The sequence below is a fragment of the Alosa pseudoharengus genome, unplaced genomic scaffold (assembly GCF_046254945.1).
Source record: "Alosa pseudoharengus isolate Yale_2024_CS ecotype anadromous, Long Island Sound unplaced genomic scaffold, YU_APseudo_1.1 YU_APseudo_1.1_scf_6, whole genome shotgun sequence".
NCBI lineage: Eukaryota > Metazoa > Chordata > Actinopteri > Clupeiformes > Clupeidae > Alosa > Alosa pseudoharengus.
Genome location: NW_027468848.1, coordinates 14,512,432 through 14,538,951, shown reverse-complemented (window position 1 = coordinate 14,538,951; position 26,520 = coordinate 14,512,432). Strand labels below are relative to the sequence as shown.

Here is a 26,520-nt window from a genome sequence, read left to right as displayed (position 1 = left end):
TTAGCTTTTTTTTAAATTACGAAACTAGACACTCTAACACACCTTATATGTGATTTTGGGAACTCTGTGATGAATGGAAATTAAATATATGGCGATCGAAAACTCATGAAAACGCACAATCTGGACATTTTATCTGGACATTTTATCATAACTCGGTTGCCGCTTTGGGTTGAATCAGTGACGCATGCACGTCAGCTCAAAACCAGGCCATTTTATGGTATGAAGAAAGGAGAGGAACTTGCCCACCCTTGATTCTGTCCTGTCCTGTTGCTCCTCCTGATTTGTAAGATGTTATCAGCTGTAACTGCAAAGCTGGGTTAAAACTGTGTATACATGTATCTGGAAAGTGCAGCTGTGCAGCTGCAGGCCTGGCCTGTACTAATTATTGTTTCTGCAAAGGCAGTGATGTTACATGTGGCAATATATTTACACAGCAAAAACAGCAGAAGGACAGGGATGAAGAGTCTGGAGAAGATGGCGACAGGACAACGGATGAGGACAGCGAGGAGTAGTAGAGGCTAGTTCTTCCCTTTGTTACTCAATTGTGAGTCACAGCAGAGGGCCAGTGAATAGCTATTTCCAAAATGATTGTGGAATTCAGAAATAACTTGAGAATCCAAATTATTCCTAAACACTGAACATTTTTATCCTCCAAAAATGTGTCTAAATCGCCCCCAAAAACTCAGCAAAATCAGCTTAATGAGAGTAAAAACGTGACCAAACCAAGTTTAAATAGTGATTTTGAATCTTGAAAATGTCAGATATGGACTCAGCATCTCCAGTAACCCCTAAAAACATACTAACATGGTCCATTTTGGCCAAGCAGCTCTTATAATATGATCAATATAGGTGGTTATGCTAATTTATGCTAATTAGCTCAATTACACAAATTGCCCAACATATGCAAATTAGCATCCGGCAGTTTCTGCATGGTGGGAACCCATACTATATATTTCCATCATAAAACTTTGGTGTACTCAACATTTCCGGGTTCACCTTTCTGTCCACTGGACTATATTTCATGAAAGACCTCCATTTCTAAGACTCCATTTCTAGAAAAAAAACAGTGATTTTGATGAAAACTAGCCACTGTTTAGCTTGGGATTTCTCAGGAACAGAGGCATGTAGAAAAACACGGTTTGCACCCACTGAGAGCTTAAAGAAGCCCTATGCAGGTCTGGTTATTCCTTCGCTGTTTCTGGGTTTTCGCCTGATTTGGGCTCGCATTATTCACGACATAGCTCCCCCTGCAGCTTCGGTAGCAAGTGACTGCTACGCTAAACCCCCAATAGCTAGCGAGCTAGCATCAATAAACCAAGCTAAACACATAGGGCTCACAATAAAACGGTCGAGCAAAAATCACATTACAAAAACGAAGTTCACCCAAAGGTAGGCTACTTACAATTTCAACAGCAACAAAGCCAAGTCGGAGTCCGTTTTGCAGTCTTCTTAGAAACTACAATCTGACTAAATCTGACTACATTTTCGAGTATTTCCGCCGAGTTACATCCGGATGTGTTCCGACCGTGACCAGAAAGTTGCATATTCGGTTTTTCCGCGGAGAAGCACTAGGGGGAGACGAAGCACCCACCAAACGACCCAAAAAGTGTTGTAGAACCATCAGAACGACTCTCAACCTGCATAATTAAGGTCATTTTTGCTAAAATTGTTGCATAGGGCCTCTTTAAAGTCTCACCTTTCAAACAAGCCATTGTATGTGTTCATAGCTATAACACAGAATATGCTGTGGCTGTACAAAAATCATCAACAATGGTCTAGATTTCTGGCACTCTAGGACAAAGCTTCCGAAAACAGCTTGGCATTCAATTAGTTAAGAAAAAAATAATGATTGATACCAATTGAATTGAATTGAAACCAAAGTTTGGGCTACCTATGAATAATACTTTTCATTATATTAATCCGAGATAAAAATCTGAGATGCAGCAACAACCTTATCTGATTTGACACGAAATGTCCCAGATAGATAGATCTGTCAGCAAGACTAGGCTAGTATTTAGCTGACACTTTTATCAAAAGCAGCTTGTAATGACATCAGTAAACATTACATTGTCATTAAATCAACAGTCTATTAATAAAATCATAATCATTAAATCAACAGTTTATTAATAAAAATTAAATAGCCTAAATAAGTTCTCACTTTTTGTGCAACGAGAGTGGATGCCAAATACAGCATGTGGATTTCAAAACTATCTGTGCATTTGTAATTCAAGGAAAGATAACTGTAGCAAATGGTCAGGCAAATTATCAGCAGACATTAGCAGACAACCGTTAAAGGTGTGGGTTTTTGAACATTCAAACATAAGATTCTGTTCCTCAACAATTCAAGGTTCTAAAATTCTATGTTGAATTCAATGAACCCAGATGTTCTTTAGAGCGTTCATTTTCCAACATTCCCGTGAAGGTACAGCTCTAAAGGTTGTTTCACAATCATTGCAGTATTTTTCAGTATTTTTGGAGCATAACAGAAAACAAGATGGGTCTTCTTTAATTCAAGCTTTGCTGTTGTGCATGTGATTTGCCCACATACAAATGTTGAGTATCTATCTCCCACCAGCCCAAAGGATACTGAGAGATAAGGCCTGGTTTTGGGTTTGCAGCTTGTCCTGGAACATGGGACTGAGTGCAAGATCAGCCTGAGATAATGATTCCCTCACAGGACTCTGGGAAATAGAAAATAGAAACAAATGAATGGGTATAATGAGATTCATGATGATGTTACAGACCAAGGGCCCGAGTTTGGCAGCAATATCTAGGTAGCAGGAAGCTCCGTCAAGGCAGGGACTGTGAAATGGACGAGACCTCTCCGGTACTTATGTTGCCTTTTCCTTTTCCTTATCTTTTAGGTGTATTCACTGTTCAGTTCAGTGCCCTTGTGACAGGCAGTTGGGTGCTTTCCGACTCAGTGTCAGCACCTGGCAGGCTCTGCCCCTTTTCAGTACAGCGAGAGACGCAGGAGATTTTCCGGGGGTACCGCCATCAATTCCGACATACCCCCACTCCGACATTGAGGTCTAATTGTCGGAGTGGCGACACTTCCATTGTTTTCAACATCCCACCACTCCGACAATTTTTGTTTTCATTGTCGGATTGGCGGTACTTTTTTTATTTTTTTAAATGTCCCGCCTTTCCGACATGAGGTCATTACAGTTTTTTACAACTGTTTACACATGTTTTCAAAACTCTACACACAAAACCCACAATTGCTCACACAAAATGCAAAATGCCTCCAATCTCCAGCAAAATGACACATGATGGCAATAATTTTAGGGTTTCAAGACTAGTTTTAGTTAGCCATGTGGCCCCTCTTGGCATTAAGCAAGTTGAAAGGGTGTGTGTGTGAGTTTGGGGGGGGGGGGGGGGGGGGGGGCAGTTGGGCGTGTATATTCATAGGCATATTCATAGTTTTATGTAAAAGTCGACATTTTGGGAACATTGTGCTAAAGTCCAATTAATTTTCATTTCAAAGTATCTGCATTGGTTCTGAACATTTGAACCATAAATCCTCTAGGAACAGATGAAAAGGGTCTATACCTACATATAGAGTATATCTATTCATAGGCCTCTTCAGTAAAGTAATGACTGTTTGTATATTTAGGACTGAGTGTGAATAAGTGGCGTATAAGTGTGGCATTTTGATAGGTTGTGTTTGAAAAATGAAATCAAGTTACTCCCTCTTAGATTTTTGGTTGTAGACAATTGTATGTGGTGTTTTGCAAAATGTGTTTTAGGAAATTGAAAACTGAGTCAAACACTGAGAATTAGTGTACGGTTTTACAAACTTGGTGTGGGGTTGTGGTGTTTGGAAGACATGTTTAGGAAATAGTGTGACAAGCAAAAATGTATGATATTATACAGGGCCGGAGTGGGGCCACTTTTCAGCCCGGGAGTTTCAGGCCCAAGACCGGCCCACTTTTTTAGTGGCGGTGGAAATTTGATAAATAAGGCAACATTTTAGCTCTTACTATCCTGTATAGTTTTTATTATAGGCTACCAATATTCCACTATTCCACAAGGATAGGTTGATAAGTTAACAAAAACAGGAAGGAAGAAATAAAGCATTTGAAATGTATCCCACAATTCCACTAAGAGGCATATTGAACTACTGTATTGTTTACAGTTCATGTTTTTTCTGCATGGGTCAGTTATCATGTTGTTGTTTGGTGATTTTCTCCTTTACTACACTCACTTCTGAGCAAACAAGGTATAAGTTGATCTGTCATAGCCTACTGTTCTTTCTTACATAAAATAACTTTAAATTATATGGTTAACTCTATTAACCTTTCTACTTGTCCCTGTAGTCATAGCTAATTTCAGGCTCATCATTTTCAGCTGGGGACTGCTGATCTGCTGCTTAGAGGCTACTACTAGGTTTTTGGCCTAGGCTACTGCATGCACAGATCAAGCTTGAGTTTTGTTATCAATATTTGCATAATATTTGCAAAGTCTATGAATCGCCATATTGGATGATACAAAAAAGCTAATATTTTAATTAATTTAATATGTTGCTTGCGAATAGGTTGACAACGCTACAACGTCCAGTATTTGCCCAATAATTACGCCGCTATAATCAATCTCTCTTTACCAGTTGCCACTATTATGTCTGTCTTCTTCTTCAAAAAAATCTGGAAGCTTGGCATATTTGGCAGCATTTTCCTCCAATACTTTTCGTCTTATTTACCTGGCCTTTTCAGTCCCTCATGGCCTCTTTCTACCATCCATCCTCCCTGACGCTTATCACTACGGTAGGGCCGGCCCGGCTGGTATCTGAGAAAACTTTTTAGAAAAGACGGGCTATATGGACCCAACCAATTAACTCTGCTTGGGAGGGGAGAACAACCCATGCAGAGTCTGCGGTGTTAGGCATAGAATGCGAACGTGTGTAGCCAATTTTAAGAGAAGATAGATTAACGTGGCAAATGTCAATATTTTTCCCTCGACCGGCCCAGAAGTGAAGCAGCCCACCGGGAATTCTCCCTTCCCTAACCGCAGAATTAGGTAATGGGCGTGGCTAGTGTGACGTCAGGAAGCATTCGAAGTCACTTCCGTGTCCACTAGTATTTTTAGGTCACGCCAGGGTCACGTAAACAACAATGGCTACAGCACAAGAACCGGTCACCTTTTTTTTACAGTGACAGCCTACTTTGCTGACTTCCCAAAGTCTGTTCAAAAGGGTCTTAACTCCTACAATTCAAATAGGCTAATAACGGTTAGTTCAAAAATACCGTGATATAGACCCTTTCAACAATAAAAACAAAAACAATGCTCGAACGTTCTATTTGGTTCCCAAACTACTTCCTCTGCATTAAGATAACATATGGAATGTTAAAACGGAACTCTCTTGAAAGGGTCTATAGAGGAGGGAGGCACCTGGGTGAGAGAGAGGGGAGGGGGTAAGGACGGGGGACAGGGGTGGTCAAAGCTGTTGAAGAAGTTATTAAAGCATCACCAAAGAACTTTTCCTCTGTCGCACGCAGTATTTCTTTATTCAGCACCGGCTTTGCAAATAACAATGTCCACAGACAAGGTAGAATATGTTGCAAGATTTTATGAAATTACGATGTATTGCGACATCAGATGCAAGTCAAATTTGTAGTTTCTTATGTCTCATTCCATCGAACTACAGATCTGCTACCCGATCTGGCAAACTTACGTAGTGCGGTTATAGCCGATAGAGGGCCGCGAAACGAATGCAGAAGTGCCGTTCACCCTGTTACGAGTTGATGAACCACTGAAACGATTTTGGAAACATTATTTTAAGGTACAAAAAGGTGTTGCTTTAAGGTAATTCACCTTCTCCATTGTCCCCTCCCCCACACTGTTGTTCTGTGATTTACAGCCTGTGATGGTTCTCACTCCTTTCCAGACATATTGTCATCTTGCTCCAGCCTCTTCCTGTATTTCGCTTTAGCCTCCCTCACACACAGTTTCAGTTCCCTCTGTGCTGACTTCATCTCCTCCTTGTTCCTGTTGTTAAAGGCCCTCTTCTTCTTGTTGAGGATGATCTTTACTTCACAGGTAACCCATGGTTTATAGACCCTTTCAACAATAAAAACAAAAACAATGCTTGAACATTCTATTTGGTTCCCAAATGTTAATAAGGAAGCCTTGTGGGGCCAACTATGATGCTGATAATGGAACTCTCTTGAAAGGGTCTATCGGTCTCTGACAGATGACGTAACAGTATAATCATCCACCATTTTGCAGGTATTCTGAGGTAGTAGCTGAGGAGCGTTAACGTGAGCTTGTAGTTTGTAGCTTTAGTGTCGTGGAAAATGGTTCGATCGTGTTGCGTAAAAGGATGGAACAATAAATCTCACAACGGAAAAACAAAAACAATGCTTGAACATTCTATTTGATTCCCAAATGTTAAAAAGGAAGCCTTATGGGGCCAACTATAATCCTGATAATGGAACTCTCTTGAAAGGGTCTATTGTTGGAGAAGCAATGCACAGTTCTTTGTAGATGTCATTCTCATTGGTTTAAAGGATGTTACACCCAGTACACACCCATGACTGATTAAGAAACATAAGAATAACCCTTTTGCGGCCAGCACCCAGCGTTTGATTACAAAATCACACCATTTTATTACCAAATGTGGACTGGACACACCTTAAACGTTTCAGATCACCAAGATAGGGTCCAGAGTCTTTGAATAGGAAGACTACTGTCTTAGGGTGACTCAGGCTACATTTACACATGGCTGGCTGGCGTTTTCAAAAATAACATTGTGCACACCTGTCCCGTCCGTGTACACTAACCCGTGTATATATGCCGTCGAGAGCATGCCAAACCTGTAGGTAGCAGTGTAACGAGAAGCTCAAGGCCGCGTTAGCCAATCAGAATCCCAAAAATAGCAACAACAGCAACAAATCCCTTCCTCTTTCTCTTTTAAACTATATTTGCAATTGCAAACAAACAAAAAGAGTTTGCCCCAACATAAATGCGACTGATACTTTGAATGCATCCATGATCACAATAGCCAAATGAAAATGTACTGTAGGCTAAAAATAGGTTGCACTTTTGGCGCAGATGCAAGTTCTAGAGCGTCCTAGAGTTCCTCCGTTTTTGTCAGTTTACATGCAAACGTGCAACCAAAGTTTTCCAAAATTTACACTCTGGCTGGAGTTTTTAGAAAGGATCGTTTTCAGAGGCGAATTCTCCGTTTGCGTGTAAACAATGGGCACAAACGAAGGAAAATGTCTCAGTTTTTCAAAATAACCATGTACATGTAAATGTGGCCTCACTTTCTAACAAGCTGTCCACAAATATATAGATAGATAGATAGATAGATAGATAGATAGATAGTCTTTATGGTCATTGCCACTTTTTACAAAGGTACAATGAGATTGAAAGTGCTGTCAACTCATACATAAGAACAATAAATAGTTTAAATATATACACTTATATAAGAATATAAAAAGAATATAAACATATATTGCACTGGTTATGAACAGGAATTGTTCTGTACAGACTATATACATCATTATACTGGTGATAAAAAGTTGTGCAGATTACACTGGTAAGAAACATACTCCACAATTTGCACAATGGGTTAAGGGCCAAGAACAGACTATTTAAAATTTTAGGAGTTAAGGGTCATGATTGCCTTCGGATAGAAACTATTTTTTAAAGGGTTTGTCCGGGTTTTCATTGTTCTGAATAAGCAGGGCATGGGGGGGGGGGGTGACCCTAAAAGAGAATTTCAATTAAGATCGCCACAGAAGAAAAAGGTTTAGTTTAGTACTACACTTAATTAATGTACAGGAAACAGGCCCAGTGTTTGTAAATGGTGAGGTAAATGTGGTATGTCCAGTACATGCTCACCGGTAAGGAGGCCAAGGGAACTTCATAGGAGTAGTCTTGCAGGCCGAGCGTGAGTCTCATCAGTGGGCCACTATAAAAGACAATAAACAGCTACACAAACAAAGGTAATGATGGATGACCAGGGCCCACATGTTGTACTTTTGTACTTGAACATGTTGATAGATCCTTGCCAATGACATGTGCTGACAAGTAATTTAGCAAACATTGCAAAAAAAATGTGTGTGAAACTAATGAGTATTCTTTTACATATATCCAGGGCTCTACAGACAAATGTGCAAAAAATGTAGAAAAGTGCAAAGGTGCTGTGTAAACATTCACAAAAATCCATAGCATGACCTCTCTTCTTGATAGCTGTTGAAAACTGCATGGAAATGACAGGGATTGTTTTGTTTGTAAATAAATAAAGAAATAAATAAATGTAAAACTGATACCTTCTGCTTTCCCCAAATACAATGTAGCCTACAGGTGTACATGACCTTTCATCAGTCCAGTTGCAATGGATGAACTGTGATGAACTGCCCTACTTGTGATTGTTTAGAGATTTTAAAGGTTTTATAACAATGCTACAAATTTTTTGGCTAGTGCTACAAATCTATTCACATTGGCAGCACCAGTAGGCTACTTGCTGTGCGGCCCGCACACACACGCATAGGCATGCCAAACAAGCATACTCAAAAGTTTCAAGAGTGGGGGATGGAGTAGAAGATGGATACAAATTGATCAGTGTGATTTATGTTCGTGGAACGGATGTACAGGACTGAGCGGCGGCCATATTTTGTACCGCTATGCGGTACTGTACATCTAGTTTAAGATGTGGGCTAGGCTATATGAAATGCCTGAATGTGGTTGATGTCTGTATAGAGGCATGCATGCTCCCTGATCTTGGCTTCAAGCTCATCCTGCTTGTCGCGCGCATCTGAAAAAAATCTGAAAAAGCGACAGAGGAAATTACGCAATTTTGACGTCACATTGTCGCGCTACCGGTTGGGAGCGGCGAGTATGTAGTACCCTTAAGCCTTTATGCTGCCCCTCTGATGTCATCCCCTCTCAATATATCCTTTGTCCAATTGTGTTAGCTATAGTGAACTGCTCCTTATATACTGGTGTTGTCCCTTCTGGTTTTAAGCATGCAGTGGTGCAACCACTGCTGAAAAAACCCAATCTCGACCCCAATGACCCTAGTAATTTTAGAGCCATTTCTAAATCATCTTTTATTCATAAAATCATGGAAAAAGTAGTTTTCCAGCAGATCTCCTCTTTCCTGGCTAGTTTTAATATATTGAATACATTCCAATCTGGTTTCAGAGCCCTCGTCAGCACAGAATCAGCACTACTTCAAGTTTATAATGACATCCTTCTTACCATTGACTCAGGATCATGTGCATTACTCATTCTCCTTGACCTCAGCACTGCTTTCGACACTACTGATCATTGCACTCTTATTGATCGCCTGGAAAATAGAGTCAGACTACAGGGCCCTGTCTTATGCTGGTTTAAATCCTGGCACCAAAAAGTTTGAGCACATAACTCCAGTTTTAGCTGAGCTTCATTGGTTACCAGTTAAATTTAGAATTGATTTTAAAGTTTCACTCCAGGGTACAGTATATTTCTGAGCTCTTGTCCACTTACTATGCCGCCAGATCGCTCAGGTCCACAACCCAACAGCTCTTTGCCATCCCCCAGACACACCTTAAAACCAGAGGGGACCGAGCCTTTTCTGTAGTAGACCCCAAACTCTGGAACTCCCTTCCACCCCATATCAAATCCTGTAACACAATTGCCAGCTTTCAGACAAATCTGAAAACACACTTTTATTCTCTTGCTTTTAATTCCTTTTAATTCCTTTTTATGCCTTTTTATTTTATCCTTTGTTTATATTTATATTTATAAAATTATAAATATATTTATTTTATTGTATTATCCTTGGGTATTTATCATTTGGTTTTTATATTTTATAGTCTTTTCATTTATGTTTATGCTTTGTTTTACCTCTTTAAACTTTATCTTTTTAAAAAAAAATTATTCTATTTTACATTACTTAACTATATTTATGGAGTCTTGCACACCTGTCTATGTACCTTCAAGGCATATTGTTTTTGCCTTTCCTGCTGGGTCAACTTCCATTCGTTTAAATGTGCTATACAAATAAAATGACTTGACTTGTTTATGATATTGAAGTAGTTCCTTACCTCACTGTGGTATGCCTTACTATCCTATTTTGTTGTGTATTTAAACAAATGTATAAAAGATAAGTCTGCGAACTGGCTTTGATTTAGGTAGGCTCTCAGCAATAATTTCATTGGCCTGGATGCCTATTATAGTGTTGTATTGTATATGGGTATACAATTATAGTATAATATTATGGGTATACAATTATAGTATAATATTATAGTGTTGTATTGTATATGGGTATACAATTCAATGATAAATACAGCTGCCAATCTGCAGGAGTTATCATATAAGAATATACTCTACACACATGGAGGATTACAGAAATCATCACTGTAAAGTATTTCTGTATTTCACTGTTAGGACCTTGAAGGTGCCCTTAGTGGTGTTGTTTATAGCTAATCTGTGTTACACACAGTTCTTTTTGTTGGTGGAAAAGGCCTATTTTATTAGTGTGCTTGCTAAAGCAGGCAGATAACTCCTGCAGATTGGCAGCTGTATTTATCATTGAATTGTATACCCATATACAGTACACTATAATAGGCATCCAGGCCAATGAAATTATTGCTGAGAGCCTACCTAAATCAAAGCCAGTTCGCAGACTTATCTTTTATACATTTGTTTAAATACACAACAAAATAGGATAGTAAGGCATACCACAGTGAGGTAAGGAACTACTTCAATATCATAAACAAGTCAAGTCATTTTTGTTGAAAAATTAGGTACTGTTGGAATCCTTGGATCTATCCAAGTTAAATGCACCCTATTCTACTACCTGCTCTCGTTGGTAAACCGCACATAAACAAGCACACTTCGCAGTTCCTCGGAAAAACATTCTAGTTCTACTTTGGACATGAAAACCAGGGAGTATAGGTTTCCACTTACTGAGGATATAATGAAGTATTTTGAGGGCAGGGAAGGAGAATGGTTTCATAAAATAAATTTGAAATAGCGGCATTGTCTGAGTGTGAGCAGGGGTGCCCCTAAGGGGTGGCCGTGGCCACCACAACATAAAACTCTGGCCAGCCCTGGCTATGTGGTCGATGGAAGCAAAATGCGTCCAAATTCACACACATTATTCCCTGTTGAATTGCTTACAGAGTTAGCCTGGGTTTTCCCATGCTGCCTTGCGCGCGATTTTATTCACGCTGCTAGGCAGCCTGGATTCCATGGACTTTGTTTTCACCTCAACGAAGGAACCAATCACAAAACGGAGGGGGGGGGGGCAGCAAGACGATGACGACACACCGAAGTGGTTATAAGCTACGTACAGACGCATTTGATAGACATTCGTAGCGGCCAATAAATGGCTCTGGGCATTCGTAAACCATGTTTTAAATACGAGAAAATGAACTTGTAGCCAAACGTTAGCCAAGCTATTACGGAGTAATTATCACACATAAATCACACAGAGCTGGACATGAGCTTTCCAATGATATTAGTGGCTAGGTGTTGTGATAAACGATTCAGGAGAAAATTAACGTTGGATTTACATGAAATGTAATAACATTTCCATTCTGCACACAGCCTTCGTCCATCTCCACACCCATTACTCTCGGTGGCATATCTCACGAACACTTCACTCAACACATAGCTAACCATATATCAAAATAAACAGCTGATCTTATTGAATACAAGGATATGAAGCATTCCTCTGTACAGTAAGCCTTTCCTGAGTAAACTGGTTTTGAAATGGCAACACATTTCTACTACATGGTATTAGCACATTTCTACTACATGGTATTAGCCTGGGAAAAACCCAGACGTACTTCCGGCAAATTCAACATTCACTCTGAAAGTCCGTCTGGCCAAGAACCCATTCTAGCCCATTTCCATTTTTCCTAGATCTAGGCACCAATCAGAACCCTTGAGGCGGGCTTTACACGATGACGATAGAGCACCCTGTTGAAGAAGCCGGGGTTTTTAAAAAAAAACATCAACGATGGCTGCTGCCGCTTGTTTGAAGCATAGACAGTAAAAGATATGGACAGAGTCATCACGTAGACGTCAATCGAGGCGGGTGAAGCAAATTTCAACCGTTTCCTGTTGGTCGACGAGGCTTTCTGCGCAGGCTCAGGGGACGTAAATGTAACGTAGGCACGTAGTCTGACTGTAACTCTTGTGATAGCTGCACCGAGAGATTGGGTATGTAGCCACTTACTTCGTTACCACCGTGTCTACATTACTGTTCTAAATGTCCTAGTTGTTCGTAGATAAATGTTATTTCATATAAACAGCACTCGCCACATTCATAGCCTAGGCTACTGTCAATCTATCCAAACTTCGCAGAAATGTGCTCCGATGCTTTCGTTCTTATCCAGAGAATACGGTTATTTTGCTCCTGTGCGACGCTTTCACCCGCTCAGGGGGTTGTTTCTAATAAGCATCGTTTGCTAACTTGCGTCGCAACCTTGGTAGTACGCTCCATCGTTCTTGGATTTGGTGTTTCTAGAAAGGGTAGTTCGAACTCTCAATCGCAAACAAGGACGCAAAGTTTGGTCGTTTGAACTACTGCCCCTAGGCAGTCGCACTTGTGTCATTCCTTGGTAGTTCCTGTTGGTGTCCGGAGCGCCTAACCAAAAATCACAACCGCCTAACCAAAATTTGCGAAGTGGATGTTTATCTCGTGACTCAATGATTGATCTATCCTGTAGCTTAATTTTGATTAAGACACTGACTCCCCTACTTGGCTCATTCTTGCTATTTATGTTAATTCAAGTATTGCCTTGCTTTTAGTATTATAATCTTCACAGTCCCTTACATCAGCAGTGATAAATAGTGTAGTGGCTAAAGCAGATGACTTATTATCCCAACGTTGTGTGACATTCAATTGTTTTTGACTGATGTATTGTAGGCCTACCTATGGTTTCTCGATGTAGAGTAACTATATACATAAATATGTATGGTCAAAACCTATTGTTGTGTCTCGTAGGCCTACTCTTAGTCAGAGATGAAAAGAAGACATAGGACGCGAACTCCGGCCGAGCGCTCAGTGCACTGACGAGCTGCCGTTAAGCCACGAGACAGTTGATATGCTATGGGATACCCAGACATTTGTCCAGGCTATATATTTTTTCCAACATAGATATTTAACACAAATAATGACTCATATTGGTCTGCTTAAATTAACTGTTTTATATGCTTGCAATAGGTTAAGGTTTTGGCTGATGGCAATGACAATGCCAGCATTAATCACTCGGTTTAGATTAGAAAAGTGTCGACATAGGCCGTGACAGAACATTTCTAGGGGGTGGGGTATTATACGTTGCCACTGTTTCCACCAATGATATGTATCGCTGCATCATCAACAACGTTGTTGGAACTACGGTGTTCGAACGTCGGAGGTAGTGAATTGCGACACAGGTACGATGCTTTCTGGAAACAGGTGTAACAGTGTCGTTGTTTGGTCGCAAGTTGCGTCGTACCATGGTGGTTGAGCAACGTCGTTGCTAACTTTTCTAGAAACGACCCCCTGGTTGAATGCTCATTACGTCACTTTAGCATTGATTTCGGAAAAAAGTTTATTACTCAGCCGTTAAGTCAATTACGAGGTTATGACGCCAATTACACAATGTTGTATTTCTCCGAAAATAGAAAAAGTTCATATAAAGGCTTAAAACGCTTTAGCTGTAACGCTATTTGATGTCAAAGTGGCGCCAACATTGAATGGACTTCAATGGGATGGCTAGGTGAACTGGTCTACTATTTAGCCTTAGATCAGCCATAGTGTCTACGCTCTCCGAACGTTCGCCTGCCCCCTTGGTTTGAAGCTGCTATCACATTGGTTTAAGACAGGGAGTTAGAAGTTTCGCAACTGCTTCCTTATGTTGGAATATGCAACATTGTACAAACATGTAAGGGCAGGGACGGATTAAACACATACGGGCCCCTGTGCACAATATCAAAAAAGGCCCCCCCTCCCACGCGTGCAAGAGACGTGCGCGTGCAGCCAGCGCTTCTCTTTGCTGTCGCTGTGCAGGCTGGTGCACAATTTCACACAATGAAAATGTAGTAGCCTACATTATGTCATATATTATAACTCAGGCCCACACAGAAATGAATTCCAGCAGCTGTTTTTATTATTAGGCTGTAATCTCCCTTTGCTGGCCAAACAGTCTACAGCAACATTTTTCACTAAACGGACCGGACAATAGTTGTCATATTTCTGACGGACCGGTAGCAGGGACGTTGATAGTATTTTGTGAGAGGTGGTGCTGATCATATTACGGGGGGTTCGGGGGTGTCTCCCCCTGGAAGATTTCGAAATTCTGGCTGTTAAATATACCCTTTTAACGCAGTTTGGAAGGGGCATACAAACTTTAACAGAGCAAGCAGGGCCCGTTTTCTGTCTGACTCAGGTGACGTGAACATTGGCTACCTGCATGATAAGGTTTTCACTTCACTGCTGCTTGACACTACCTTGCATGGAGACATATTTCACGTTAACAGTGGAGATGTTAGCAAAACTATAGCGTTTGGTAAATGGAGATGCAGATCATCTCCCTAATTAATTTCTTTGCGCAATAGCCCACATTATGCGCTCACTCCAGCCAGACGAGTGAAATAAGTGTAGGCCTATCTGTCATCGGCATCGCCATAGGCTATTTGCTACGATATAAGCTACTGTTAGGCCTACAACAAGTCGCGATTTATTAGGCTATCCAATCGATATGCTGTTTTCAGGAACATTGCAGGAATCCACTTCATTCACCTACTCACGAGTGGGTCAGTTTCACTTTCGCAAACACGCATACACATTGAATGAGCACTCATAGCCTACCACTTCCACCTAATGTTATGCCTCTATATTTTATGAATTAAGAAGTATTTATTGATCAGGAAAACATTTAGTTTATTTTTCTTTCGGTCCGCGGTTCCATAACACCATTCAGTTGTGCCGCAAATTAATTATTAATACAGAAGCACCGGGCATAATCTAGCCTAAATTCATGGCAATTTTTTTTTTTAAATCCGAAGGCCCCCTATTGGCTGAGGGCCCCTGTGCACGTGCACACTTGGCACAAGCCATGATCCGTCCCTGTGTAAGGGATACCTATGTGATATCTGCAACAGTGGTAGGCTACTGAAAACGGTTTGATATTCTGTTCATAGGCCTACAGTAGCTGGACACGTAGCCGACAGAAAACACATACTTTTGAATTGGTGTGCTATGCGAGCATAACTCGAATGCTACACTTAAGTGTTTGCCTTGAAACAATTCCGGCATAATTGCTTTGAACGTTTCAGTCTCTCGTCCCCCATTCCTGCTTTATATGTCCCGGTCAGCCAGAAAGGACGGATGAAACAAAATGTTTGTTTGAACGTGAAAGGTTGTGAAAGTTTGTTTGAATGTGAAAGGTTTTGTTCAGAGCTCTGAAAATGCAATTGTGTTTAACAGAGGGCAGATGTAAATTGCTAGTGACAAAATATTAGCTTTCAGTGTGGCATGATGTCTTTGTAAATTAGCCTACGTTTCCCACAGATCAACTGTGCTTTAGAGTAGATATTTCTACCGGCATGCTTCAGGTGACATGAATGCAAAACAATCATAAGACACAAAGTATTTCTCCTTGATATAAAGGCTAACATAAGATATATGCGAGCATGATCACATCATACGATTAACGTCAAAAAATATAGACTGGAGTAATTCAACATTTGGCACCTCCAATATATTTAGTGTTCTAAAGACGTCAAATAGCCTGTTATAGTTATCAAATTGATAGCCAAGGAGCCAGAAGTGAACACACATGGATGGCATGTTGTAGCGAATGACGGGAAGTATGATCATTGGACATTTACCAATTCCCAGCAGGCTTTGCTCCACTGTAACTTTTTAGAACAAACCAACTAAATTAAATAAATTTCAGGTAGAATGTTTTTCGTCGGACTGGCCTGCCCCCACTACTAAAAAAAAATCTAGTGGAAACACTGCCATTGTTGCAATTGCTTCATGTTTTGCAGAAACATGACAATGTAACAGAAATAAACATGTGATTTTTGTCGAAGGAGCGCTGCCTCATTTGATGTGTTTTAGGGATTAAGTAAGGCATAATGTATTGTGCAGCGGTAATTATCGGAAAATAAGTCCTGTCATGGCGAACAGGATCTATGTTTTGCATCAGGCTATTAAATGTAATGTAAATGTAAATCAGGTTTCTCAGCCAAGTATACTTGTGAATACAAGGAATTTAGTCTCTGCATTTATCCCATCTGTGAATTAGTGAACACACAGAGCTCACAGTGAGGTGAAGCATACACTAACCCGGAGCAGTGAGCTGCCTTGCTACAGTGGTGCTTGGGGAGGAGTGAGGGGTTAGGTGCCTTGCTTAAAGGCACTTCGGTCGTTCCTACTGGTCGGGGATCGAACCGGCAACCCTCCGGTTCCAAGCCCAAAGCCCTAACCAGTAGGCCACAACTGCCCCGTTATTATTACGTGCATCAAGAAGATTAGACTGCACTAGATTACATTACTCTACATTATGGTTTGTCTGTTTATTGTATGATACAACTAAATGAAAATACCGAACGATAACCGATAATCCTAACATTTGGTGCAAAAGTGTAGTATGGGCGAGGACGAAGACATTGGGCTGTATTTTGGGCACCAGCGCATGGCGTAAAGTTCGTTATTCACCCGCGCAAAGTTGAATTCGGTATTTTGCACGTTTATTTTTTAAACATTGCACCCAGGGGTGTGGCAATTAACAACCTAGGGAGGGGCCTGGCGCGTTGTCTAAAAATCGCTATCATACACCATCTAAACCTGGTCAGAAGTCAATGTCGAGTTGTTCATATGCTATTTTAAGAGCGCATGTGAACAGTCATATTGGCAGGTGCACGCACCATCCTTCTATCATTCATGAACGCACACCAGCGCACGTCCCTGAAAAGCATTACAAATTGCACGATTACAATGGGAAACATAATTAGAATAAAGATATTACGAAATACTGTACATCTCATAATGAGTAGTTATTCACCATCATTTGCAAATTGGTAATGACGGTTAAAAGTGATTAGGGGGGAGGCGAGAGACACGTATGGAGCACAGCTGAAGACGCACTGTCACGAGATATAAGCAACTCCACTGCAGGATAAATGTTGTTTTATTCAGTCATTTGAACAATATTAGGGTAAGTGTTGCTTTTTCCAGCTTATGTTTTCGGTGGTAACCCATTGTCAGTCAATAGTGAAAGTAACTGCATATAACTGTCTTGTCGTTGACTGACTCCTTGGTGAAGTTAGTTTCAGTTTGCCAATGAGTAAAGCATGGTTTAAGAATGACTATTCCATACGGTCTCGCAAGCAGCCCCCTTCAAATGCGCCGTTGAATGCCAAAATACCGATGCATTTATTTGACATATCGCGCGTTGCGCCGTTAAAGGAAATGACAGATGTCATTCTCATTGGTTTAAAATGATGTTACGCCCCAAACACACCCATATGACTGATTAAAAAACCTAGGAACACCTTGTTGCGCCATGCGCTCCACGTTTGATAACGAAACCCCTCCCAATGTGAACTGGACATCCTACTAAATTTGAATAGACTTTTGACGAGTGACGATGCACTTTAGAATGTCATGATAGGGCCCATTATATTTTGAAGCTAATCCAAATCACTGAGTGTATTCGTGAATTTGGGTTCACATTCACGAAAGCTGGTAACAATTTGGTCTTTGGCCTTACACACCTTGAATGGGGAGGTGTGAGTGTGACATTTTTGCAATGACGTCATTAAAATAGCAACCTCTCCCCCTTCAAAAATCCCCACTACACCACTGCGTGTAAACAACATAAATCAGGCAAACTATGCATATGAAAATGGTGGCAAAATAATGGAGACACATTGCGGAGGGAATTGTATGGGGGAAAAAAAACCAAAAACTTCTTGCACATAATAAATTCAAGCACTTTCAAGGACCCGTATCTATTTATGCACAGTATATTTTCAAAAACTTTCCAGGGCCTTGATTTTTTTTTTTGATTCACAAACTTTCAAGGACTTCAAGAATCTATGGGAACCCTGAATGTATATGATTATTACTGAGCATTAAAGCCAATGGTGACTGTTAGCAGATGCTTTTATCCAAAGCAACACAGACCGACTGTTAGTCAGCGAAGGTATTGCTACTCCACTACAGTGGAGCTGAATCAAAATTATGCTGGGAGGCCCAAATGCACGTTGTCACACTGCTAGAATGTTTTCTCACCTTGGTTGCAAGAGCTTCCTCATAGCATCCCCTTTGTGACACCGCAGGAGATCCCAGCCAACAGTGGAACCATCCAGACTCCCACACACCTGCTCCAGCATCCAGGGGAAGAGCCCATGGAGGTCCTACAAATAAAAACAACTGTCTTTGTTTATTCATTTGTCATTGTTATTATTTTCTACGTTTCCATTGTGTTTTGGATACATTTAAGTCGTTGCAAGTGAAAGCATGACACTGATACTGATTTACATGTCATAACAATACATCTAACCGACTCATTCATTTAATGGAACACACAGTCAGATCATGTAGTCTAGATTGTCTATTTATGCGTTTCATCTTCCACTGAAATAGGTTGCTGTAGACTTCATATTTGAGATTGGTTGTGTAGAGTTGATCAGTAGAGTTTACTTCAGATCAGTAGTTTGATCAGTAGAGTTTACTTCAAATCAGGGTTTGTCGAGCTAGCTTACACAAAGATGTGTAACTAGCTTTGTTCACCACTCTGAGTAGTTAGATGGTTGTGCTCTGTACAGTGTAGGTAGAGACTTTCTAATGAGGAGACACAGCACTCAAAAAATCCATGTGAATGGGGCTAGCTTGAAAATGGACAGTTAAGTCTAACGAGCCTTGTAAACTTGGGAATTTGTGTTTTTGCCACTTGAAAGCTGCATATCTTTCTTTCACAAGCGTCTTACACCATATTTTTAAGTTTTAAGCAAGTACAGTTGCTTATTTAATATTAGTGAGCATATGTCTTAACCTTTGTTGTGGCATCCGTGTTTTTCAGACATTCCGACGGCAAAGCACATGAACACTCGCGGTCGGAAAAACGACTTGATGCAGATCTGACTTGATGTGATGCATGCTGGGTTGAACACAATGCATACTGGGATGGACGCAATGCATACTGGTTAGAAATCCTGTCCGACTTCTGGCAGCCGGGGAGGGACTTACCACCATGTCACATGACCTTAAAATATTGCGGGAGTCTTCGCCTGCAGCCAGATCTTGCAGTTGTCTTACCTAGCGTTCATGGGCATCGGAAAAACCTTTTTCCCAGTGAAAACGTCATCATTCCGCATCATTCATGTCATGTCATGTGTGAGTCAGAGGTCGGAAACTGGGGCTAGATTTTGCTAACAGAGTTGCCCAGTTAGGGGCTCGTCATCACTTTTGTCATCACGTTGTAGTTCGTTTATAGTCCATGTGGCCTTTCATGTCCAACAGTTTTAATGTGAACTTAGGAATTTGCTGTTTTTGTCACTTGAAAGCTGCATATCTTTCTTTCACAAGCGTCTTCATGGCACCTAGGAATGACAAAGACCACCCCCGTGATTACTTTGTTTTCCCACAAACAATGTGTTCATGTGCTTTGCCATCTTGAATGCTGTTAGCAAAATCTAGCCCCAGTTTCCGACCTCTGACTCACATGACGTGACGTGAATGATGTGTAATGATGATGTTTCCACTGGGAAAAAGGTTTTTCCGATGCCCATGAAAGCTAGGAGAGTCAGAAGCAGTTAATCTCGAACGAGCCTAAATTAATCACAGGGGCGATCCTTGTCATTCCCAGGTGGCATGACCCACAGATGAATAGGCTCGTTCGAGATTAACTGCGCCTGACTTTGGCTTACTTTCTACATCAACATGAACGTCAAAGGCTAGCCGGGAGGAGCTACAACAGACGGCAGCATATCCCGGACAGACCGGCTACAGTCTGCCTGAAGTCTGAAGTTGCGGGAGACATTCTTTTATAGCCTGACGAACCAGACCCACATTAAAATGTAGGTCTGGGCACTCACCGTTCGCAGTGTTCAGTCCGAGGGGCGGGATAATCAGTTGTCTTTCAAATTCCCTCTGCACGCAATAGGACAGCGGCAGCGCTATGAGTCCCATGCGTTTCCTACCAGTGGAGCTAGTTGGCTAGTTCAAACGTTTGCCAACTTAATAAAAGCTTGTGTAGCAAATGTAATTTGCTGCCGCTAGGGGCGCGTCTAGATTTCTAGGCTAATTCTTTCATTCTTACTCATTAAAATGAGCATGATGACTGACAAAATAAATTGCTATGATCTAGTTTAAATATGCCACTGTTGTCATACACTTAACAGGCCTGCATTGTAGCACATATGCATGAGAAGGCCTACTCACCTTGAAATTATAGGTATTTTCTAAAATCTATCAAAATCTATGTATATTATTATCACAATTCTATTGGCCTTATTTGGTGTACTGACTAGAGACAAAACAGGCTATCCATCAACAAACAACAAACATAAGCTATCCATCTATATTTCAGTATCTCAGTTGGCTAAAGTAAGGTCCCTGAAATGGCTTTTTGCAGGTTGGAATGTCTGCAAGAGGAAATGGAACATGAGCGCAAGCAAGTGTGTGAGTCCATAGAGAGACGTAGGCTCGTCGTCAGTCCAGCAGGGAGTTTTCCACACTGCTCCTGACTCCCTTTGCTGTTGTAGCCCCCCTGGGTACAAATGGCTTGTGCAATGTCTGGCATCTCGTCCAGATTACATAGTCAAATGTTACAGTACATTTCCAGTTTCCAGTCCCCACCTTGCTCATGCAAATACCCATATATTTCCACATTTATTACTGTAAATGAACTCGGGGGAGGAAATGCTGACTCACTACTTGAGTTTCCTTGAAGCCCTCCATGTGACAAATTTCACATTTTTCCCTTTGTTATGTCAGGAGCCCAAAAGGTCTGCTGAGACCTGGCCCTTAATCAGGAATGTAGCCTAGGCCTTTCCATCATGCTGTCAAACATGAATCCAATGTTTTTTCCTGATCCAATTAATTGGGAGGCTGCAGTTGTTGGACCCTGTCCAAGGGAAACTAACTTCTGCATGCTGTTTATTTTTCTAGTAGATGACTCATGGCTCAGTGTTGTCCTTGTCACTCACGTTGGCTTCCACCATTGTGACCTTGAGCAAGGCATTTAACCCCAAGCTGATCTGGGAACAATGGCCCTTGTAATAATATTGATATATGTCTCTTTGGATAAAAACATCTGCTAACTGAATAAATGTAAATAACAAATGTAAATAAATGCTAATGAATGCTATGTAAATAAATCAAGTTAAACCCTGAACTCTTCTTGCTACATTTTAACAGATAAAAACAGTATATCAGCTACAGTAGACTACTAGTAAACCATTCATTTATCTTTTTTACTTTTACTATTAAATTAAGAAATTAAATGAATACAATGATGTTGTTAAGTAGTCTTGCATGTGTAAACACATGAAATACATGGGCCAGGTTTCCCCAAAGCATTGGACAGCGTAATAGGACATTGATAGTTGTACATGCACCATCTCCGCCAGGTTGAACCAGGTGGAAAATCACTGAATTTCGGCAAATGTAGGCCAACAAAATAGCTGGCAGAGAACAAAAACCAAAATAACAACCGGAAATCACCAGGTTGGAAGGTGTATATATAGATATAGATATAGGAAAGCAAAATTCTAAATCACATTTTTTTCTTTTATTATTATTTGTCAAATCACTTTCTCTTTCTTAGTGCATGTGTAACTATGCAGTGAAGAAGACAGAGCAGTGCTAATAGTAGAGCCCCTGGTTTTGACACATTATTCATTATCATATCCGTCTGAAATTTTAAATAGCAAAAATGACATCTTTTCCAAAGGTTCTACACAGAAGGTATACGACTTTTGTCCACTTTCTTATTCCTACCTGGGCTTGATACTCCTCGATTACTTTCGCCAACTCTTGATGTTGCTGCTGAATTGCCATAAACGTCCAATCTTGTTTCAAGCTCTCCTAAAGAATGATTACAAAAAAAAACATTACTCAGTTAAACTATATCACTGTAGCCTAGTGATGGGAAAATGAAGAAAGAAAAGAAAAAATTCTCTAGAACACTCACTAGAACCTTCTCCCCCATTACTGCAAATGGCAAAGTTGGACTTGGATGGCAGTTTGGTAAGATACTGTGTGGCAGTGTTCTTGGTACTCTCTGCGTCTACACTGGGCACACAGGACTTCTGTGTGAAGAACACTGCGAGCGAGCACCAGTGGCAGCTGTTGCATGAGGATGCACATGTGTCCAGTAACAGCTGCACACAGCTATGTGTTCCAAGACACGTGTGTGTGGAGGGCGGAGGGGGGCATGTTTACTATGGAAGTGTGTAGCTGATTTGTATATGTGTGTTTATGTGTGTGTGTGTGTGTGTGTGTGTGTGTTATATGAAACCCAGCATTTATTGCCACCCTGATAAAGTAAAAAGTAAAAAAATCCATATTTTATTAAAGGAACACTCCACCCATTTGCATTAGGCTTTGCATTGTTAGAAACCCAGTCAAACTTTTTAATGGTCATGCAACACTCTCTCATTTCCCCCTGGGACGGGAGAAATCCGTATTCACCTCTTTACACTTCCTCCCACAATGACGCAAAAATCATCATTTTGCGTCATTGTCGGAGGAAGTGTAAGAGGGGGGGATTTCTGTTGAGACTACAAGCGCTAGTTCCCACACTTTCAACCCCGCCCATAGGAAATTGGACCTAATGCGCTAACAGACCTATCACAGATCAGTGCCAGTGCATTTGACTTCACTGGCGGAGACCTGCACAAAACATGGCCGAAGGTAGGCCCTACCGAATACGCAGACGGATGCAATATGGAGGATTGGGATTTTGAAGAAGTTATGGTAGAAACGGATGTTCGTGGCTATCTTTTTGAGCCACAATATAGCGACGAGCAGCTGAGGGCTATGGAGGAACAGGAGGCGGCTGAAGCTGCTGCCACAACCGCCGAGGCAGACGACCTGCCTGCCGCGGACGAGGGGCCCGACGAGGGGCGGATTGGTGGTGCCGGTGCTCTCACTGTGCGCCAATGGACACAGAACAAGAGTCTGTTTGCTGCCGAGAGTTCCAACGGTGCCAATTTCTTCTGGACAAAATCACGGAATCGGAGGATGACACGGACGTGTGTGTTGTTGATCACACAAGTTTCGCACCCCATATGGATAGTGGCGTCCTGGATACCTACTTTAGAATACCTAAGGTCAACTGGATGTCTTTCTGTAAAGTAAGTTTATTTTCTTTGTTACAATGTCAAGGAGTAATCTTGCTAACACGCTAACGTGACATGTTCATTGCACAAATAGCTTGCAGTTATGCTAGCTACTGTGGCACGCTAGGCTAAAAGACCATCACTCACTTTGTGCTCAATGTTTTGTCGCCTAACAGCCTACCCGCACTTTCTTGAGTGGGTCCTACAAGGAGAGAGATTGGGCAGAGGTCATAGTTTGGGCTGAACGATTTATTGCATTTGCGATAATATCGCGATATGATGAAACACGATTTTCAAACCGCAAAGGCTGCGATTTGTAATATGTGACGTCACCAAAACGCATTTATACTTGTGCTTGCCGACGCGCCACCGACTCTTCTCACCGACCACTGAAGAAGCAAAAAACGTAAACAAGAGGACCAGCTAACAGTGTCAAGAAAGGTCTGATCAGTAGAGCTACTTTGGTTAAAAATAAACCTCTTCATTACCTTTTGCTCGAACCTACCATGTCCCTGGTTCTAGTTCATAATTCCCCTGTGCTGCTACTCTGGCTGGTAACTTCGTTCACTTGTCCAGCTGACGATTAAAACTCCTTTGCACTGGGGACTTTGTTTACTGGAGTACAGTGACAGTGGGGGCATTTGCGATATCCAAGGGGGTTGGCGGCACAAACATTTCATCTCACAGGTAATGAATTGATGCATAATGTTATCCGCAAGTAGTTGACACAGCTAACCACCACCAAAACCCCAGCTGTTCTAACATTAGCTTAGCAGCTACCAGCTAAGGCTCTAGGCTACATACATGCTACTAATTGCTGATAACTTTGCCTGTTTAAAGAGTTTTGTCTCCGCGATTGGCTTTGTTGTGATATGAACAAACTAGTTAATTTGCATGCATGCGTATTGCGCTGCGGTGTTGATGATGCTAACCTTTAGTTAACACCGAGCCGAACGGTCATTCGGCCGCATTTATTTGCGCTACAACAATCTACAGTAGTTTGTTCCGATTCACGTGCAAGTAGCCTACAGAGGAGAGGAGCGGGTCTGTGTGTGTGTGGGTGTGTGTGTGTGTGCGCGCGCGCGCGCGCGTATGGAGAGCACAGGACAAGGAGAAGCCGTGTCAGTGCCACTACATGTAGACCTATTTGTTAACTAACGAAAGAAGGTCATATCTACATGAAATAGAAACGAATCACAATCATTAAATGTTTACAAGGCTGGAAGTTCAACAAATATAGGTCTACTAATGTGATTAAAGTAGTTAAATAAAAAATATTTCATTCATCAATCTTATTCCTAATTCCTAATTCCTAATTAACCTAATGGCATCATAACATAGGCCTGGGCTCCAGGAAAGAACAGTTCATGTTTAACTTATCTAATTTTGGTCATACTATATAATAATATATTGCTTGTCTTTGTTGAATAAGACAGAAGATAAAGAGCTTAAAAATAATCGCATATCGCAATCGCAATATTGGTGAGAAAAATCGCAATTAGATTTTTTTCCAAAATCGTTCACCCCAGTCGTCGTGTCGTGTTACCTACTTGTGTCGTGCTGGCTATCCGCCAGAAATACCCAGCTCCAGACGGCCAGTACTGCGGGCAGCAAGAAGCGGAGGATGCTCAGGAGGAGCTATAGTTTCATTGTTTGTATAGTCATTCAACAGTTGTATTATTTGTATATAGTTATTTAATTAAATGCTTAAAATGTACGTTGTTGTAGTTCTTTCTTAGTAGTGTTGCTCCAAGTGTATTTGAGTTATTGAACGACCAACATTTCAAAACTGGAACTACCTAGCTACTGTTGCCTAAGATGACAAAGATAACAGAATGGTGGTCATACCTATAATTTCTATAAATTATGAAGTATTACAAGTATACATTGTATTATTAGTTTTGCTGGCTGAACATCCCGGTACCATGCAAGTCCATTTCGAAACACAAACGAGGAGTATTTCACTAATGAGTTCGCAAACTAACTCTTCACTAGAAATTGTGTGGAGCTCAATGCTTGAGCCTTGGTTGACAGATTATGGGCGGAGTTAAACAATTGAGTTCGACAGTGGGAGTGGCCTGCAGAGCTGAGCATTGCAATGCACTATGGGGATTGTAGTCTGCAATCCACAAGCACTAAAAAGTCATTTTCAGCCTTTTCTCGGTCAAGAAGGCACCAAATTAGAAATTTATGCTGCTATTCTACAACATATATGACCCACTTTCAATACATATTCATGTCTCCACTGGTGGAATGTCCTTTTAACACTTGAATGCTGCACTGTTTTGGCCCAGAGTGCCAGCAATCTAGATCATTGTTGACGATTTTTGTAGCGCTACAGCGTATTCTATGTTTTAGCTATGGACTATGGCTCGTTTGAAAGGTGAGACTTTAAGCTCTTAGTGGGTAACCATTTATTTCTACATGCCTCTGTGAAATCCCAAGCTAAACAATGACTAGTTTTCATCAAAATCCCTGTTTTTTTTTCTAGAAATGGAGATAAAGTGTCTTTCTTGAAATATGAAGTGTTGCCTGTAAAGTTTCCGGGAAGTGACCCAGCAAGACCTGGCGAGACAGCCACCTAGTGATTAACCTATGAAAAAGGCCTGGTTTTAACCTGACGTGCATGTGTCACTAATTCGACCCAAAGCGGCAACCATCAGAAGCACAGTTATGATAAAATGTCCAGATAAAATGTCTAGATTGTGTGTTTTCATGAGTTGTCATATATTTCAGTTCTATTCATCATAGAGTTCCCAAAATCACACATAAGGTGTGTTAGAGCATCTATTTTCATAATTAAAAAAATTAATTATTATCAATATTGCGTTTTTGGCACTCAACACACTCTAAGTGTTAAGTAAAAAGAAATGAAGGCATCAGCATAGACCTACGTCATGTGGTATAAAATTATCATTATGGTTTGTAGACATAGATAGAACGAGTTTGAAACTGTAAAACATGTATTTATATAACCTCAACCATAATCAAGTAATTCACTGAAGTTATTCCTAACATACTTTTATAACATTTAAAATAACAAGTTTAACTACCGGTAATACTAACATACTGAAGCTATTCTACCAGAATTCCCCCTATTTGCGCTCTGTATCCCATTGCCACTCTCTCACTGTAGCTGGGCGAAGCCTGTTTGAAAAAAAGCATGCTTGGCCTTGCAGCTGCCGAGATAATTACATCATCAGAGGTGGACTCTACTCAAAACAGCTAGTAAGAGAG

The 26,520-nt window shown here is 41.0% G+C and overlaps 1 protein-coding gene across 1 annotated transcript in view; it reads right to left on the bottom strand.

Annotated features, from left to right (window-relative positions):
- LOC143106699 (sphingomyelin phosphodiesterase 4-like) overlaps nucleotides 1-22,183 on the bottom strand; it is a 91,151-nt gene extending 68,968 nt beyond the window's left edge. The window contains exons 1-5 of the mRNA XM_076271121.1: nucleotides 21,941-22,183; nucleotides 18,230-18,354; nucleotides 7,846-7,915; nucleotides 2,588-2,681; nucleotides 2,159-2,211 (exon numbers count right to left, since the gene is read on the bottom strand). Of these exons, the coding sequence (XP_076127236.1) occupies nucleotides 2,159-2,211; nucleotides 2,588-2,681; nucleotides 7,846-7,915; nucleotides 18,230-18,354; nucleotides 21,941-22,000 (402 nt within the window). The 5' untranslated portion in view covers nucleotides 22,001-22,183. The remainder of the gene's footprint in view (nucleotides 1-2,158; nucleotides 2,212-2,587; nucleotides 2,682-7,845; nucleotides 7,916-18,229; nucleotides 18,355-21,940) is intronic.
- Nucleotides 22,184-26,520: the final 4,337 nt, after the last annotated feature.